The sequence below is a fragment of the Gorilla gorilla genome, chromosome 19 (assembly GCF_029281585.2).
Source record: "Gorilla gorilla gorilla isolate KB3781 chromosome 19, NHGRI_mGorGor1-v2.1_pri, whole genome shotgun sequence".
Lineage (NCBI taxonomy): Eukaryota > Metazoa > Chordata > Mammalia > Primates > Hominidae > Gorilla > Gorilla gorilla.
The window spans coordinates 56571123-56591351 of record NC_073243.2 but is presented as its reverse complement, the minus strand read 5'-3'; the positions used below and the strand labels follow the sequence as shown (position 1 = coordinate 56591351).

Genomic DNA, 20229 nt, shown 5'->3' with positions numbered 1-20229 from the left:
AAATAACTAATAGTCTGTGGTAGAACAAGTTTCTATAAACAGTATTTTTAATGTTTCAATATGTGCTCTACTAAAACTTTTCAGCATTGATCCATACTAACATGCAATTTAGTGAACTTACTAGGAAAAGCATGATAAAAGTTTTGGCTTTTCTGGGCGTACTGAGAGATCTAGCAAAAATGCATCCCAAAGTGCAAAAGCCTTACATTTATTTCTCTTTATGACAAGTGTAAACTGTTAAGGTTAAGTGGGTGGGGCAACCGGAAGTAATTACTAAGGCCAGTGGCATTTTTGTGGTTTAATAAAGGCAGAAGCTAATTATTCAGTTTTTATTTAAGTGAAATGGTGCCAAAAAGGAGGTTCCTGTGGAGCAGCTGCACTCCTTCAGTGTTGCCCTAATTTACCAAAGACACAACTGTCACAAACAAAACTTTTAAACTTGATATATAGCCACAAAAGTAAGGAGGCTTTTGTTTGGAGTGCATGCAGAAGAACTCCTTTATACAAATCAACCGGCAGATGACGGACAATGATGAAAATTTGATTCTTTGAAGTCATAATAGTCATTGAAATGTGTGAAATTCTGGTATTGAAAAGAGAGCGGCCAGCAAGACTCTAAATCCTGGGTGGTTGCAAGAAGCTTGCTGGGAGGTTTTTCTGCATTTTGACACCAACTTCCCATTGCTTGTTCCCTGCTTCCTTTGTTAAAGAAAAAAAAAGTTGAAATCACAGAAGATAAATGGAGACAGTTGATAACCGAATCATACAGTTTTAATATGGAAAACTAGTATTTTATCATGGAAATTGGTATTTGAAAGAATAAAGTTCATATACATATACTGGTACATTCATAGTGATTTTTTAAATTTTCTCTTCATTTATGTAGACTTGTGAAATGGCAGGTCAGCTATCATCTCCTCCAAAATTTAAAATTGTTGAAGATATGGTGTTGAAAGAATGAACTTTGGAATTATGACATGCATCTTTCCAATAGCAAATTTTGACTTGAATGCCCTTAATCTGTGAATTATCGTTGACTTATTAGTTATCATTTATTACAATAGCATATTGCACATAAGGTTGTATTTCTGAAACTTTTATTAGGATAATGACATTAACAATGGAAACATAGGTTTCATACTTGACCCAACTATTCAACAATTAAGTTTTAAAATTCAGTAAATCTGTGTATATTACTTATAGAGTAGCTTGTTTTATTAGAATTTACAGATAATTATTAACTGGTGAGTCTTGAGGTTCTTCAGGTGCCAGCTTGAAGGCTTTTCATACCTATGTGATTTAGTTTTTTGAATTATTATTTATAAATTATTTATCTCTATTTTACCAGTAAAATAAGAAATTTGTAAAAGGCAATAGTGACATCTTTCTCCAAAGCATTTCTGGCTTTTCTAAATAGGTTTCAAAAACTCACAGGTGATCCATATTGCCATACAAAAGTAGAAATCCATAAAGAATACAATTAGTTCAATATAATTTAAATAGTTTGCAGATTTTAAATTTTTTTGTGAAAGTTAGATCTCAGGTAGCTCCGTGTGAATTTAGAGGGAACCACACAAAGCGTTGAAGACACAAGTAGAGTTCAGCATAGCGCCTCAGTTCTTTTCAAGTGTTACATTGTTTTAATGGAATCTTGGAGTGGGAGCTTTAGCCCATTGAAATGCGCTTAAAGAACAGGTTCTTCTGTCACTAGCCGAAGCTGTGTGGATGAAATGATAACAATAGGGTGTCGTGATGCATTTTTAAAGTGTGAGAAATCAGGTTGTCTAGACTGGGAGTGTGCCTACAGGGACTAGGAATTTTAGAGCCTCTGTGCCCTTTAGGTGTCAAGTATATGAGAGATGCCAAGCCTCTTTATTCTGTCTTTGGCAGCAGCTCAATTGGGCTGTAGTACCTTACATGTCTTCTGCATGCAAAAACTGATTCTGTGTCATGACAACTTGGGTTCCCAAAATCAGAAACCCACTTGTTCAAATGCCAACTTTAAATTAGGGGAAGATACCAATAAATAATTGCCATAATTCGAGAAGACATGGAAGATTGGTAGTTATGAGTTCAAAATATAAATAGCTTAGCAACATTGTGTAGACACTTTTTAAAAAAGGTTTTCTATATACTGTCCTTTCTACTTTGTAGCTCAAATACTGTTTTATAGTATAAATCAAGAAATACTATTTCAATTTTTTTCAAAACTTGAAAAAGTTTAAAATCTTAAGTTTTTTAATCACTTTGGCATATATGCATCACAGTGTAGAAGTAGGTAAAGTAAAAGTGTTTCCTCTAATCTTCCTGAGGTAACCAGTGTTAAGAGTTTAATGTGTTTCCTTTCATATAGTTTTAAAAATAGACATAACTTACAGCTCCAGCTTTTATGAGCTCAGCTCAGAACAGAGGGGATGCTTTGGAATTTGGAAAAGATGCCCCACCCCATAATTCTATAACATGCTTATAGTGTTTGTTTATACCCAGCTTAAGCTGTAGCTGAGGAAACGAGACAGATTAATCTAAAGATATATAATATTAAATAATAAACTACTATGGCAGATTGCAAGTATTACAGTGAATTCAAAGGAGGAATTAAACATTGAGGACTTCCCAGGAGTTGAGCCACTTTAAGCTCTTAAATAGAGAATATATGCTTCAGGAAGTCATTAAATATAATAATACTTAAACTTTTTTCGAAGTTGAACCTGAATATTAGAAATTACCAAATAAAGTATTTCACACCTTTAAAAATTATGTGCCAGCTTCACTCATTTTTACTTTAAACTAGATGTAGGGAAACTTTAAAAATAAGTAAATGTAGGCACGTATTAGAAGTGCATATTTGTGTAAATATTTATATGGATAATTTTGATAGTTTCTGTAAACAAGCTGTGACAAAGTAGCCACACCTAATTATTGATGCAGGTGGAAAGGTATTGTGTTAAATAGAGATTGGTTGCCAACTAAAATAACTTTAAAGAATTGGTTTTTAATCTTGTGGATAGAGATAATAGTCAAGTCAGAAATGTGTTTCGTGTTTTTCCCACTAGTACGTACTAGCTAAGAATACTTACCAGCTAAGTATTCTTGCCAGTTATTTGGTTCATAGCATTGATAGATTGAAACTACAAATAAACATTAGTCTTCATTAGGGTGTGTATTATAATGACATAAAAATTCACAGATGTTTTCTAGTTTTCACAAATTTGGTATAATCATTTTTATATTAACTCTTGTTTTTACCAAGTTATCCAAAATTTACATTAGTAAGTGAACCATGATTTTAAAATGCTTCATTAATAAGCATATGGTTGACCCCAATGTGATTTACTTTGATCAGATAAAGTATTTTACCATTACTAAATGGAGATTTAACCCATTTATGTCTGAGGTTGCAATTTTTAGAATTTTTGCAATCAGACCTTGGCAATGGCCTTGAGCAGTAGGATATAAATAACTCCCACATGCTTAGTGTTCCAATAATGGAACACTAGGCATAAATAAGTTTTAAACTCTGAATTACTTTACTAATTTGTGTCCCGACTGCCACTGTGTTTTGATAAATGTATCTACTCTGGGGCATCAAAATTCTGTGCATTTTCAAAATGAGCATTTGTTACTGGATAAAATTATAGAAAAATCGAGTTAAAGTTACCATTGTTTTCATCTCACATTTTGGCAAAAATTATGCCACTTTTTGGGATTACTTTTGCAGAATATGTTTGATTGTATCATTCTCTCTTTAGTAGGTTTCACCAAAGGGAGATACATCACAATGCTAATTAAAGTTGTTAAATTTACAACTTTACAAAAAGGTTCAGGTTTCCCTCTCAAGGTAATGCCTTGTGGGTAAGCAATTTGACACAGAAATTATAAGTAACAGATTGTCTTCTATTTAAGATTTAAATAAACATGCAAATAAGGATTTACTTTTTATATCCCTTTTCATATTTCCTTTGTATTTTTTCTCCTCTGACTAGTTCGCACTTGCTCACAAAGTAAGAGCATTGTTGACTACAGGCTCTTCTGCGAGCAAACAGTCTCTTCAGAAAATACCAATGCTTTGTTGGACAAAAGGGCGTAAATGTTTTTTACGATCCTTTTCCACTGTCTCCTACTACATCCCCCTAAATAAACCATTTACAGGTATCTAAATAGTAATTTATGTTGTAAAGTATCAGAATGGTAGTGAAATAAGCCAGAAAGTTTATCTCAATTTATGAACAAATCTGAATAGAGTTGCATGAATATAGGAAACAACAAAAGTACATTAGTGAGTATGTAGGCTGTTTGAAACGTGTTTTTTTTTTTTTTTTTTGCTTGTTTTTCTGCAGGATATCACTACTTTAACTGGCGTTCCAGAAGAGCATATAAAAACTAGAAAAGTTAGGATCTTTGTTCCTGCTCGCAATAACATGCAGTCTGGAGTAAACAACACAAAGAAATGGAAGATGGAGTTTGATACCAGGGAGCGATGGGAAAATCCTTTGATGGGTTGGGCATCAACGTGAGTACTTTATTTTAATGTGAATATTGTCAGCTATCTTTTTCTATGTAGATCTTTCTTCTAAATATGATTTTCAAACTCTTTTATGTACAATATGCTTATGACAGTACTTTTTGACGCTGTTAGGTACCACTGTGCTCAAAGATACACATTATATATTTAGATATTCAGATAAGTGTGGCTTCACACAATAAACTATGACATAGTCTTTTTCAGAGTACTACTTATTAGATAAAAATGACTGAATTTCAGAGCACTGTTATGGAACTCAAAGCTATGTATACAGCAGTCCCCCCTTATCTGCAGTTTTGCTTTCTACGGTTTCAGTTACCCGATGGACAGTACAATAAGATATTTCGAGACGGAGAGAGACTACACTTAATATAACTTAATGTAACTTACACTTAATATAACTACACTTACACTTAATATAACTTAATATAACTACACTTAATGTAACTTACACTTAATATAACTTAATGTAACTTTTCTTACAGTATGTAAGTGTTATAATTGTTCAGTTTTATTACAACTTATTGTTAATTTCTTACTATGCCTAATTTATAAGTTAATCATAGGTCTATGTGTTTAGGAAAATATAGGATTTGATACTATTCGTGGTTTTAAGCATCCACTAGGGGTTTTGGAACTTGTCCCCCCTCAGGTAAGGGGGAATACTGTTTTATCCAAGATACTGTAAGAATGGTGTTTATAATATAGTGACACTTTAACTTGTTTTAAAATTACAATAAACTTCTTTGTAATATATATTATATATATATCTTTTTTCTTTGTAAGGGGGGTAGGAACTAGGTCAATTTAGAAATTAGCTAACTTGAGGGAAACTTATAAGTTCCTGAGATATTGTGATTAATAATAAATAATAATAAATTACTTTTAATTTTTATTTATTATTTTCTTTAGAGATGGGGTCTTGCCCCCTTGCCCAGGCTGGAGTGCAGTGATGTGATCCTAGCTCACTGCAGCCCTGAACTCCGGGATGATCAAGCGGTCCTCCCACCTTAATCCCCCAAGTAGCTGGGAATATAGGTGCATGCCACAGCACCTGGCCAATTTTTTTTTTATCTTTTTGTAGAAATGGAGTCTCGCTTTGTTGCCTGGGCTGGTCTCGAACTCCTGGCTTCAAGCGATCCACCCACCTCAGCCTCGGAAAGTACTCAGATTACAGGTGTGAGCCACCATGCCTGGCCATTAAATTGCTTTCTAACAGTGTATTGGAATCAATTCTTGTGGTACTAATGAAGTCAGTGACCTAATTCTCCATAATGGAATAGGGCCCAAATGTTAAATAGGAGGGCTGATTCTAGTTAAATTTAAAAAGCTGTCATTAGAGAAAACATTAGGCAGATAAGCTAGAAAATTGTCATTCGTATTGAAACTCCTAGAACATTATGTCCGGTCTCCAGTTGAAGGTAGTTATAAACTTAAATTAGAAAATGTAGACTGTCTTGTTTTAGAAAAGTATAATATTCAACATCATTTCCTGTTGATTACTTGGGAGACTTTTTTTAGAAAACATCTGTCATGTTGCAGTTTAAATAGAATTATATTTTATTAGGCAAATGATATATAGGCACAATTTTTTAGTTTTTTTCTTATGTTGCAGTTTAGTTAATTTATTAAAATGAGAAAAAAGTCAAACAATACAAATTCAATTAGAACATCACAAAAATACAAATGTTCTTCCACAGATCTACAAATTTGTTATAAGATTAGTTATAATTCAGTGTGTTATAAAATTAAGAGAACCAAAATGAAACAGTTTGCTAAGAATATTCTGCTTTATCAAACCACCTAGGTAGAGTCTTGAGCACTCACTGGTAATAAAGCTGAGAAATAGATACTTACCCAACTTAGTCTTTGGAGTGAATCTGTATATGTGAGATGAGCCGCCATGTCATGGTTATAAGGAAGGGATGGAATCGGCTCATGTCCCTCAAAGCCCATAATTGTCATGTCTCCTGTAGAAGTAGTACAAGACCTGGCCTGGAAATTGTTAGAAAGGGGAACTACCAAACGTAAAACTGAATCTACCCAGTTTCTGGAAAACAACAGATGGAGGAACATTTGGCTTCCAAACTTTTTCATATGTAAGATAATTTTCCTAAGTAATCTTGCTCTAATGGGTTGTATATTCTCAGTACTTGTCAAGAAAACAGAAGTCTCCCATTAACTCTAACTTCAAAAAATAAATACCAGGTCAGATTTCCCAATGCACCTTACTGTTTCAAGAGATTCCTGGTGGTGCCTGCATCTGTAAGAATGGTCATATACAGACAAAATCAGTGGTTCTCAACTGAGGGTGCTTTTGTATCCTTAAAACATTTGCCAGTGTGTGGAGACATTCCTGGTTGTAATAAGTGGTGGCTTCTGATGACATCTAGTTAATAATGGCAATACTATGAGACACAGGACTGCCCTCCTTTGCAACCAAGAAAAAATTTTCTGGCCCCCCAAAAGTGGAAGATGCTGAGGATTAAAAGCCCCAGTATCAAGGAGAATACTTTGAGACCATTTTTTTTTTCCTTACAAAAACACAATATCCCCACCAATGTGAGATGTTAGATCACATTTTTGTACAAGGGTGGTTGTGGTAGGTAGAATTCTAAGATGCCCCAGGATATCTGCTTTTTTGTTACAACTCTAATCATCCTCTTCCATAAGGTATGGCTACATCTGTGACTTGTTCTAGACAATTGATTATGGCAAAGGTGAGGGGATGCTCTCTGGCAATTACTTTTCCTTATATCAGAAACAATAGGAATCTATATTTTCTTTCTATCTTGTGTTTGCTTTCATAATAAAGTGATTTAGAGTATCCCCCTGTTCATGGAAATTTTGCCCTTTAGTCTAAGGCCCTTCATACATAATTGAATATTGTTCTTTTTTAAATTTTAGATCCAGGGTGTACATGTGCAGGTTTGTTACATGAATATATTGGGTCATGCTGGGGTTTGGGCTACTAGTGAACTCATCACCCAAATTAAGTAAACACAGTGCCCAGCAGGCAGTTTTTCAACTCTTGCCCCCTTCTCCCTTTCCCCTCTATTGGAGTTCCCAGTGTTTATTGTTTCCATCTTTATGTCCATGTGTACCCATCATTCAGCTTTCACAAATGAGAACATGCAGTCTTTGATTTTCTGTTTCTGCATTAATTCACTTAGGATGATGGCCTCCAGCTTCATCCTTGTTGCCACAGAGGACATGATTTGATTCTTTTTTATTGCTGCGTAGTATTCCATGATGTTTATGTACCACATTTCTTTATCCAATCCATTGTTGATGGACACTTAGGTTGATTCCTTGACTTTGCTATTGTGAATGGTTTCTTTTTGATAAAATGAGTTATTTTTCTTTGAGTAGATACCAAGTAGTGAGACTGCTAGGTCAAATGGTAGTTCTGTTTTTAGTTCTTTGAGAAATCTCCATACTGTATTCCATAGGGGTTGAATTGCTTTACATTCCCACCATTAGGGTATAAGCATTTCCTTTTCTCTGCATCCTTGCCAACAATAGCCATTCTGACTGGTATGAAATGGTATTTCATGGTAGTTTTGATTTGCATTTCTGTGATGATTAGTGCTGTTGAGCATTTTTCATGTTCATTGGCCATTTGTATGTTTTCTTTTGAAGAGTAGGTGTTGTGTTATCCTTTTTATTTTATGTTTCATATAATATATAGAGTCATTTTGTAAACCACGTGCTTCTAGAAGCTGAAGGAATTTATAAGGAAAAAATTTGTCCCGATCCAGTGATTGAAATGTTAATGATTACTGTTTTTCTTTTTTTTTTTTTTTTTTTGAGACGGAGTCTGGCTCTGTCGCCCAGGCTGGAGTGCAGTGGCGCGATCTCGGCTCACTGCAAGCTCCGCCTCCTGGGTTCACGCCATTCTCCTGCCTCAGCCTCCCGAGTAGCTGGGACTACAGGCGCCCGCCACCACGCCCGGCTAATTTTTAGTATTTTTAGTAGAGACGGGGTTTCACCGTGTTAGCCAGGATGGTCTGGATCTCCTGACCTCGTGATCCACCCGCCTTGGCCTCCCAAAGTGCTGGGATTACAGGCATGAGCCACCGCGCCCGGCCTACTGTTTTTCAATCACATGAGATTTTTACATGTTCATCTATTCCCCAGACTCACTGTAGTAATACATTCCCAGCAACATTCAGTAATAAATGATTATTTGAGTACTTGTGCCTTGTATACTCTAAATTGTTGATGAGTAAAATACTTTATATAAGAATATACATTTGAGTGGTATAGAGGAGAAAAAGTAATATCTTCCTCACATCTATTGCAAGGTTTGTGGCTGAGACATCTATAACAAAAGATAGTTTAACAAGAGACTAGCATACAATTTCATTTTGTGTAAGTTTTATGTGATACAGGAGAGTTCAGAAATGAAGACCCAAAGAAACAGGGAAATCTGTGTATTTTTATGCTTAGTTTTGATGAAGAGTGGACAGTCATACAGAAAGATGGTTGGACAAAGTTTATGATCTAATGATTATAAACTAGGAAGAACTTAGCCAGACCTGTTTGTTCAGATTCTTGTCTGTGTCTCTGTCTTCAGAAATAAGGACATTCCATTCCTTCTGTTATAGGGTAGACAGTTCTGGAATGAGGGTCTTAGGACTGACTTCAGAAGGTCAGATAATTCTGTTATGTCCTACTTCAGGGGAGAGTGTCAGAGAGACCTTCCTGCTTCTGCTGTTTTCTCAAATGCCAAGCTGCCGTATTTTGGGGATAGTGTGTCCTGGAAGCGCATTAGTGGATTGTTTAAATAAATACAGTTTTACTTTGCTGTGCTTGCACAAAGGTTCACACAATCATTATTATAGTATTGCTTAGTCTGGAAATAGCATATTAAATGTTGAAATATGTAGTGATTTAATACTCTGATGCTTTAAGACAAAACTGTAACCTATTGTGCAAAAATATGGAAATGCTGTTTTTTATTACATATTGATTGAAAATGAGATATACTATATGTTTGGGAGGTAAAGTTCTTTTTCAAAACGTAATCTTGCCGAAGTAAAAAGTTTTTTGAAGCAATAGACCTTGTCTGCAGTTGGTTTATCTGAGACATTGTTTTGAATCTTGAATAATTTTAAAAAACATTCATTAATTCTTTTTGTTCTGGTGTTAACAACCAGTAGCATGAAAAAATATAAGAAAAAAACTATTATTTAAAATATTTACTTATTTGATTTGATTAGAACAGAGAATTGCTACTCTTTTTTTTAGCATTTTAATGACACAAAAATAGTATGTAATTTTACTGCTTGGACATATTGAATTCTGACTTCTCTTTGTGAAATATTTTAAAGCTTTTTATAAAATTGTTAGAATTGTAAGCTGAAGGTTTTTCATGATCATCTAATTAAATTTTATCACTTAACTAAGAAATAAACCTATGTCCCAGATAAATTAATGAGTTGACCATAGTTTGGGTTCTCAGCCTGCTCATATTTTATTTTACAATTATATATAAAATACTAATATGTAGAATATTAAAAATATAAAATATTTAGAACCTGGCTAGATAAGTCCATATAGACTTGTATTTTTTTTAATCAGGAGAATTACTGTATTTAATGGAGCAAAGAGAATGTTAATATTTTAATGTGTTTTTTGCTGTGGGTCAAAGAATGATTTTAGGATGTGCTAAAAGAGAAATGACTATCCATCCTATACCTAGAATATATTTGTTTCCAAAGCCACAAGGTTTCCTAATTTAGGAGATCTTGGGCTTAACTTTATTCTTTTTTTTTTTTTTTTTTTTTTTTTTTTGAGATGGAGTCTCACTCTGTCGCCCAGGCTGGAGTGCAGTGGGCGATCTCGGCTCACTGCAAGCTCCGCCTCCTGGGTTCATGCCATTCTTCTGCCTCAGCCTCCCAAGTACCTGGGACTACAGGCACCTGCACCATGCCCGGCTAATTTTTTTGTATTTTTAGTAGAGACGGGGTTTCACCATGTTAGCCAGGATGGTCTCGATCTCTTGACCTCGTGATCTGCCTGCCTAGGCCTCCCAAAGTGCTGGGATTACAGGCGTGAGCCGCCATGCCCGGCCAACTTTATTCATTTCTTCTGATAGATACTGTCTAGGTCTATCATATTGATGGAATGGCTTGGAGGGTTTATCAGACATCTAACCCTGCTGATGTAAGAGTATTACAGAGGGTTGGAAGTGTGCAGTATAAGAAATATGACAAATGTAACATCTGCAGAGATTATTTTTATATACCTTTGGAAGGGTTTTTTTTTCTTTTTTTACTATCTTGCTGTTAAATACACAGGAAAGGACATATTTCATTGAGCAGCAGAGGCAGTGCTAATGGAAAAGGTAATTTTACAAAGTTACAGTAATTTTTTAATTTTACAGTAATTTCACAGTAATTTTGTGACAGAAATTTGAAATCTTAAATGTTTTCCCATATGTTTTCCTCAGTGGGGATTGAGGGGAAGGATCCTCATTGTGAAAATGGGCTTCATGACTGTAAACATGGTTTTATTTTTTAAAAATATAGTGAATACATTTCATTGTTATCTGCTTATCTACAGTATTTTTTGAAAGGCCACTTTGGTTCACATGTAGGATTTTAAGATAAATGTGTTTGATCTTTGTTTTTAGATTTCTAAATTCATATTTTAAAGTACTATATTTACATTTCTTTTCTCATCCAAAGTGGAGCTTTTCTTATGCTCTTTTAATTACCTGAGTCTTTAAATGTTAGAACTCAAAGGTAAAAGATTTATCTTTGTGTAAATATGAAAAATATCTCAAGGTGCAAAATTATCCTTTGGGTTTGACCCAAGTGTTTTTACTTTTTAAATCTCCTTGATCCTGTTGCAGGGAGACAGCATGACTTATCCTTGTTTAATATTGTAGCAAGTTGCCAAAGATAACTATTGGTTATTAATCTCTTTTTTTTTTTTTTACAATCTTTTATCTTTTAGGTTAGTAAATGCTTACTTTTCATTTATTTCTGTAAGCAGGACTTTAATTTTGATTAAACCTAAAAATGATTTATTTTTCCTTAGCTGTATTAATGTACATTGGTCATTGAAACTCAGTGATCATTGGACTCAGTACTTTTTGTGTTAATCACGTTCTGAAAATGGGACTTCTGTGTTCAATTTTAAAAATGTTTTTTTTTGTTAGAAAATTATGAATCTGTCATTCAGCTTCTGGAAACAAGGATTTGTTCCATGTCATTGTGGACATAGAAGGTCAAATAGTTTAAGCAGAGATGTGCACAAACGTAGATGTTGCGAATTCTCTCATCACTTGATCCTCAAGCCTTAAGTCATCAAAGTGGACAACTTAGGTTGGCAGATAGTTCTTTTGATTATGAGTAAGTAGCAAACAGAAGCATTGCCTGTATCATCTTTCACCTTTACACTGTTCTAACACATTGCCAAAGCACTTCTAAAATTTGCTTTAATCAGGTGGTTCAGTTTTTTTAATTAAATTTAAATAAGAATTCTGTCTACTTTTCATCTCATTACTGACTTTTGAACAAGTAAATGACTGTGCTTGCATTGTAGATTTAAACTATAGATACATGTTTCCATACATAACATATAAGCGAGGAATGTTACCAGTTACTCCTCTTCCTCCCCTGCTTACTACCCTCTCACCAGTATACCCGCCCTCCCTCCATAGAAGCCCCCACAACAATTTGGTATATATCCTTCCAGACTTTTTTCAGTGTATGTATATGCATATATTTAAGTTTATATGTCCTTTGGTGAAATGTCATGATTTTCTTAGTATAAGTTTTTCACATTTCTTATTAAAATTATGCCTAGATATTTTAGTTTTATCACTATTTCAGATGAAGTTTCTTCATTACATTTTCTAGTTGAGTATTGCTAATATTTAAAGTTGATTTTGCATATAAGCCACATTATGTACTGCCTCTTTAGTTCTCATGGTTTTTCAAGGGATTCGCTTTGATTTTCTAGTTATATAATCTAACAATAGTGGCAGTTTGTTTTCTCCTTATAGCCAATTTCTCTTTCTTGCCTTGTTGCATTGGCTAGAATTTGCAAAGTTGAGTATCATTCATGATATTCAACATCCTTATTCCCTTTTTTTTCTTTAGCAGAAATGTTTCTGATACAATAAAATGGACAAAGTTCTTTTCTAATCTTGATCTACCAATAATTTAAAAAAATCAGGAATGGGTATTAAGTATTAATGTTTTTGTAACATCTATTGAAGGGCATTTTCTGTAGTGAATTTCAGTTACCTATTTTCTGATCCAATTATATGTTTTATAATTGGATATGTATTTACTATTTTTAAGTAATATGTATTTGTTAATACGTATTTAACATTTTTGCATTCACCCAATCAGTGGAATTGGCCTGATGCAGGGTGGAGGGAGTGTGCACACATAACTTCTATAGCAGAATATAATTTTTTTTTGCCCAGCTATTTGGCATTTCTTACCTCAGAAATATTTTAAAATAACAAAAGTGTTTATTAAAATATTGGTTTTAATATTACATATTTTTTCTCTATGGTCTTCATTATGTATGTCTCCTATTTGCAGAAAGATGACCACCTGATATTTCTGAATGGTGCTAATCAAACTAACAGCATTTAGAGCCACTTATAACTGCTATTGATACTTAAACTAAAAAATAAACAAATAAGCTAAGCTTCCCGAGAAGAAACTCATTCACTTGCCGTTCTGTGCCATTCAGAGGGCATCTAATTAAAATTCTCAGTGCCAAAATGTTTCACCAATACCTTTTATGCATGAATAGTTCTCTTAGGTAAATCAAGAGTCAGTTATAATGCTAATTTTTACATTGTATTGATACTTAGATCTGTTTTGAATAATATTAAATAGGCTTTGTTCATAAGCAGAAAATGATCATTGAAATTCACAAATGGTAAGTATCTTCACAAAGTCTGTTTTATGGTGTAGAACAAAAAGCAATCTGCCAACCAATGTTGGACATTATAATTATGAAACAATTTTTGATATTTTATTGGTTTACTGATGTTCATTAGTGTCTAGTAAAGTATATGAAAATGATATTGGAGGAAAAATATCTAAAATCAACCTTGGAAATATGAACAACGTATTATTTTGCCAGGCTTAATATTGCTTTTTAAACTTTATTGAAATATACATTAAGAAAAGTATACAGATCAGAAGCATACAGCTTCATGAATTTTTACAACCGGAACACACATGCATGTGAGTAGTACCCAGATGGAGAAACAGCATTTCCAGTACCTCAGAAGTTCCCATTTCATCCCATGCTTTTTTCAGATTTCAGCCTTCCAGAGGTAACCACCATTCTGACTTCTAACAACATAGATTAGTTTTGCCTATTTTTTTTTTTTTTTTTTTTTTTTTACTTAAAGAGAATCATCCTTTATGTGCTCTTTTGTGACTGGCTTTTTTGCTTAACTTTGTGAGATTCATCCATTCCACGCTATTTATTGATGGTTATTTGTGTAAATTTCTGTTTGGGTTATTATGTATAATACAGTACTAAAATGAAGAATCTCGTATATATCTTTTAGTGGATATGTGGCTTTCTAATATGCTAATTAGTCCCTGAAATATTAGTCACTAGTTAATATTCAAACAATTTATATTAAGAGATAACAATAATCTATTAATTATCTGATCCCTTATGTTTCTCAAGTTAATGACAGTAGCATCTTGATAAGTTTTGTTCCAACAGACAGTTAAATTACTGATAGATCCACTTTGAACTTGTGGAGGATTATGCATTATTGGAGTGGATCTGTTTCAGTTTTAGGCTTAGTCTTGGAACCTAGTGTTAAAAAATAAAAAGGCATGGCCTTTCTGAAGTTTTGATGGAAAGCACAAGGTGTTTACCCACATTCTCCCTTCAGACTCAGTCTCCCCTGTAACAGGCAGCTGCTGAAATCTTTGCTCAATTCTTTCAGCCTTCCCAGCTTCATTTTGAAACCTTGCTAAATCATGTACAGTTCAAAAGCTCCCTGCTCTGTGGATACTCTTTTCCAGCTGCTCTGGCAATCCTGGACTCCATCTCCAGGCTCCTTGCACTGAGATTACGGCTTTCTGCTTGAGTTCTCGATGCTCCTAGCTTGTCTAGACTAGAGAATACCTTATGGGAAACACCGTATAAAGTTGGATCTAAATCCAACTTTAGATTAGTTCCTTTTTTTTAAAGATTGAATTCTCTAGAAGTTTATTTTTTTTTTCTATTAGTCACTCTCTGGTCTCTGAAAATTATTTTTCTGTTTTGTCCAGAGTTTATAGTTAGGCAGATAAATCTGATATAATATGCTGCCATTACCCAAATTGGAACTTCAGTAATTGAGAAATGAGCAAATAAAGTCTAAAAATAAAAGAACAAATTATATTTAGTGGAGGTTGAAAGAGAGATTGTATACAATTGGAGGAGGGTAGGATATGAAAGACTTCATGGAATAGGTTGGTATTCAAAGTGAAGCATGAGGGATTATTTGGATGGACTTTTATGTGCAGAGAGTAGGAGAGCATTTCAAGAGGAAGGAACAAATTGAACTGATGGGAAAGTACACCCTGCATTTATAAAAACAATTAGCAACCTGATTTGACTAGTTGGTTACTTCTCAGGGGAGTAATTAAAAAGAAGGCTAGAGAGTAGTTCTGTCCATATTATAGAAGTGCTTAAATGCCAAGGTAGAAGACTGAAGTTAATGTGATAGACAGTGAAAACTGTTTGAAATTTTTGAACTGGGCAGAGAGTGAGTTTGGGATTTGAACTTTAGGAAGACATCTTGGTGAAGGGTGGATTGGAGTCAAGGAGGCAGAAAGATTAGTTAGGATGGGGTTATGGGAATAATGAAAAAGAGCTTAAACTGGTGGCGACAGCATACCTAGAAAAGAACTACAAAATACAGGAAATGAAGGAGAATGAGAAGGGTAGAAACTGAATGGCTGGAAGAATAGTGGCTTCTTCCAGTGGATGAATGTTGTTACTATTGGATATATTGGATATAAGTTGTTACTATTTGATTTCTATATGTATGTATTCATAAATAAAGTGAGGATAATAATAAAGGCTATACCATCTTTGCAGGAAACAGAGTTCTGGTCTCCTGGCTTCTGTCTTGTTTCTTATTCTCAACTAAGCCAATGTGCCTGTCAACACTTATCAGATTACTGCATCATATTTATGTTGATACTTCTGTTCTCAGTATATATACTTTAACTATCAACTGGGAAATCGTGTGCGCTTTGAAAAGGAGGAACCAATATAAAATTATGATGTTATTAGTACTAATATAGCCAGCCATATGAAGCTCTTTTGCTTACAAAGGGTAGGGGTGGGTTATGATAAGAATATATATAATTATAGGAATCTCAGAGTAGCAACCATGGTCTGTGACCAGAACATTGGCAGCAGTAATTAGTGGGTCTTCCCGTCAGTGAGAGGTACTCCCCATTTATTCTCTTCTTTCTATATCTCATATCTTTCCCCATCCAAATTACCTTTTGAATCCTCCTTTCTATATTTTTTACTTCCACATTTCTAAGCAACGTTTCATAGAATGCTATATTCACCTCTGAGAGATTCACAATAAACATTTGTAGCAAACAGTGTTCCACCTTGTTATAAGAATAAAAGTGGGGTGGGCACAGTGGCTCAAACCTGTAATACCAGCACTTTGGGAGGCTGAGGCAGGTAGATCACTTGAGGTCAGGAGTTCGAGACCAGCCTGGCCAACATAGTGAAACCCCGTCTCTACTAAAAATACACAAATTAGCCAGGTATGGTGGTGCATACCTCTAATTCCAGCTACTTGGGAGGCTGAGGCATGAGAATTGCTTGAACCTGGGAGGCAGAGGTTGCAGTGAGCCCAGATCACGCCACTGTACTCCAGCCTGGGTGACAGAGTGAGAGTCCATCTCAAAAAAAAAAAAAAAAAAAAAAAAAGAATAAAAGTGACATTTCTTGAAGTTGGATTTCCTAAAGAGCCTATGTAGATTTGTAAACATTAACACTGTCCTACATTGAAGAATTCAATTGGATGTCAGATCTTAGAGCTTTATTTTTTTATGCTTTAAAAGAATATTGTTAATGATGGAAGGTTTGTCAAGAGTGAGCGATCTTCAAAAAGGAGACTCAGAAGAAGTTAATTTAAAAAAAGAATGTGTATTGTTGCATTTTCTTGAGTAATGATAGGACTAGCAATTTTACACATCAGTAATCTTGATAGTAAATTTTAATTTCCATTTAAGAATCCTCTTGGGTTTTAAAATTCATCCCAAATTGTTTTTTTAGAGTGGAATAAAATTATTAAAGACTAACAATGCCTTTGCAATTATGAATTTTATTATTTGACAATACATATTAGAAAATCTCCCAAATTCAACACAGAAAAAAGTATTCCAACTAACAGTTTTAAAGAGATTATTACAAATAAAATATTCCATCAATAATGTACTTATTTGATTTTATAGTAGCTGTTTATTTTAAATATTGATTTTGTTTCTCAGCTAAAGCTTAATGTTAAATCTTGGAAAAAAAATTGTTTCTTACAGGGCTGATCCCTTATCCAACATGGTTCTAACCTTCAGTACTAAAGAAGATGCAGTTTCCTTTGCAGAAAAAAATGGTATGTTTGGTCTGTTTTTGACAAAGTCAAGATAATGATTTTATGTTCTTAACCTTAATTAAAACCAATTAAGTATACAGAATTTGAGTTGGAATCCAGTGGTTTCATTGTATCTAATCCAGTGGTTTCAGACTTTAACTACATCAGAACACCCACCTCCAAAAAAAAAAAAAAAAAACCTAAATTGGAATGCTCATACAACATGTAAGAGACAGACTGCTCTAATTTGAAGTACCGACAGGGAATGAAACTACTTAACGCCTACCTTGTGTATGAATTCCTCTGTGAAATTACTAACATTTCGTTAAACTTCAATTGAACATATATGGCAGCCTATTCTAGTTTTGACACCTCTGTTTACCGTTAAGTTCTTTCAGCCAAACATAATGCCAAAATCTAGTCTATTAATCTATTTAATAACTCAATTATTTGAAAATATTGTCTTATTGTCTGTAAAATTTCCCTTCAGTCTAAATGCCCACATTTGCTACTTTTCTAGATATAGTGGGCCTAATACCAAGCCTAATCTCAACTGTATAATAATATTAATGTGGCCTAAGAGTATATTTGCTTTTGGGGCAGCCACCTAACATCATTGGGTTATGTTGATCTTGCTATCAACAAAAATGCAAAATGTCTTCCTTTTTCCTTATTTTCTGCTGTTAAGCCAACATAGTATAGTGAAAGGAAGTTTTGCAGTCAGACTAATATGGATTCTAATCTTGGTTATGCCACTTTGAAGCTGTATGATTTTGGATTAATTTCATAATGGACTTAATGTTTCTCAGTTGAAATAAGGGTACCTACCTCATGAAGTGGGTGATAGCTGATACATAATAGATGTTCTACTTGATACCTCATGAAGTCGGTGATAGCTGATACGTAATAGATACTACTTGATAACTACTAGTTCTGACCTTCACCTCCCTCCAGCCAGTATTTCTGCTGTTTGTCTTCCTTAGATTCAAATGCACTACTAAACATTTGTGCCTAATGTATCCTGTTATTCTAGTTTCTCAAATTGAATTTGTCTCTTTAAGTGCATTGTTACTGTAAGGCAGTATATAAAAATAAGAAATTAGTGTTGTCTAACATCTGAAATACAAATGTGAAAGCACTATAAAGGTTATAATCTAACATATTTGCTTTTCTTTTTCACTTAGTATTGTATAGCTTATGATTAAAAGTCTGAAGTCAACCTATCTGCCTTTGAATCTGTATGTCACTACCTGTATGACTTTATACTTCTGTTTCCTCATACGTGCAATGAGAATTGCTGTGGGGATTAAATGAGTTAATAAAAGTGTTTAGAGACTAGCGTCTGACAAATACTATATGATAGTATATAAGTATACCCTATTCTGTTATTAATAGACTTTTTTTTATTTAAGTTTTAGGGTACGTGTGCACAACATGCAGGTTTGCTACACATGTATACATGTATACATGTGCCATGTTGGTGTGCTGCACCGATTAACTCTTCATTTAACATTAGGTATATCTCCTAATGCTGTCCCTCTCCCCACCCCACAACAGGCCCCGGAGTGTGATGTTCCCCTTCCTGTGTCCGTGTGTTCTCATTGTTCAATTCCCATCTATGAGTGAGAACATGCGGTGTTTGGTTTTTTTGTCCTTGCGATAGTTTGCTGAGAATGATGGTTTCCAGCTTCATCCATGTCCCTACAAAGGACATGAACTCATCCTTTTTTATGGCTGCATAATATTCCATGGTGTATATGTGCCACATTTTCTTAATCCAGTCTATCATTGTGGGACATTTGGCTTGATTCCAAGTCTTTGCTATTGTGAATAGTGCCGCAATAAATATATGTGTGCATGTGTCTTTACAGCAGCATGATTTATAATCCTTTGGGTATATACCCAGTAATGGGATTGCTGGGTCAAATGGTATTTCTAGTACTAGATGCCTGAGGAATTGCCACACTGACTTCCACAATGGTTGAACTAGTTTGCAGTCCCACCGACAGTGTAAAAGTGTTCCTTTTTCTCCACATCCTCTCCAGCACCTGTTGTTTCCTGACTTTTTAATGATCGCCATTCTAACTGGTGTGAGATAGTATCTCATTGTGGTTTTAATTTGCATTTCTCTGATGGCCAGTGATGATGAGCATTTTTTCATGTGTCTTTTGGCTGCATAAATGTCTTCTTTTGAGAAGTGTCTGTTCATATCCTTCACCCACTTGTTGATGAGGTTGTTTTTTTCTTGTAAATTTGTTTGAGTTCATTGTAGATTCTGGATATTAGCCCTTTGTCAGATGACCAGATTGCAAAAATTTTCTCCCATTCTGTAGGTTGCCTGTTCACTCTGATGGTAGTTTATTTTGCTGTGCAGAAACTCTTTAGTTTAATTAGATCCCATTTGTCAATTCTGGCTTTTGTTGCCATTGCTTTTGGTGTTTTAGACATGAAGTCCTTGCCCATGCCTATGTCCTGAATGGTATTGCCTAGGTTTTCTTCTAGGGTTTTTATGGTTTTAGGTCTAACGTTTAAGTCTTTAATCTATCTTGAATTAATTTTTGTATAAGGTGTAAGGAAGGGATCCAGTTTCAGCTTTCTACATATGGCTAGCCAGTTTTCCCAGCACCATTTCTTAAATAGGGAATCCTTTCCCCATTGCTTGTTTTTGTCAGGTTTGTCAAAGATCAGATACTTGTAGATATGCGGCATTATTTCTGAGGGCTCTGTTCTGTTCTATTGGTGTATATCTCCTTTTTGGTGCCAGTACCATGCTATTTTGGTTACTGTAGCCTTGTAGTGTAGTTTGAAGTCAGGTAGCTTGATGCCTCCAGCTTTGTTCTTTTTGCTTAGGATTGACTTGGCAATGCGGGCTCTTTTTTGGTTCCATATTAACTTTAAAGTAGTTTTTTCCAATTCTGTGAAGAAAGTCATTGGTAGCTTGATGGGAATGGCATTGAATCTATAAATTACCTTGGGCAGTATGGCCATTTTCACGATATTGATTCTTCCTACCCATGAGCATGGAATGTTCTTCCATTTGTTTGTATCCGCTTTTATTTCATTGAGCAGTGGTTTGTAGTTCTCCTTGAAGAGG

The 20229-nt window shown here is 34.5% G+C and overlaps 1 protein-coding gene across 3 annotated transcripts in view; it reads left to right on the top strand.

The window, feature by feature from the left end:
• The window catches only part of NDUFS4 (NADH:ubiquinone oxidoreductase subunit S4), a 121140-nt gene that overhangs the window by 79290 nt on the left and 21621 nt on the right, over positions 1-20229 (top strand). Inside the window, exons 3-4 of one of the 3 annotated variants that reach the window (NM_001279722.1) lie at positions 4338-4510; positions 17083-17156. In NM_001279722.1, coding sequence (NP_001266651.1) covers positions 4338-4510; positions 17083-17156 — 247 coding nt within the window. Of the gene's footprint in view, positions 1-4337; positions 4511-5606; positions 5803-17082; positions 17157-20229 lie in introns of those variants that run through there. The other 2 variants (XM_055366825.1, XM_019012891.2) reach the window with 2 other exon arrangements.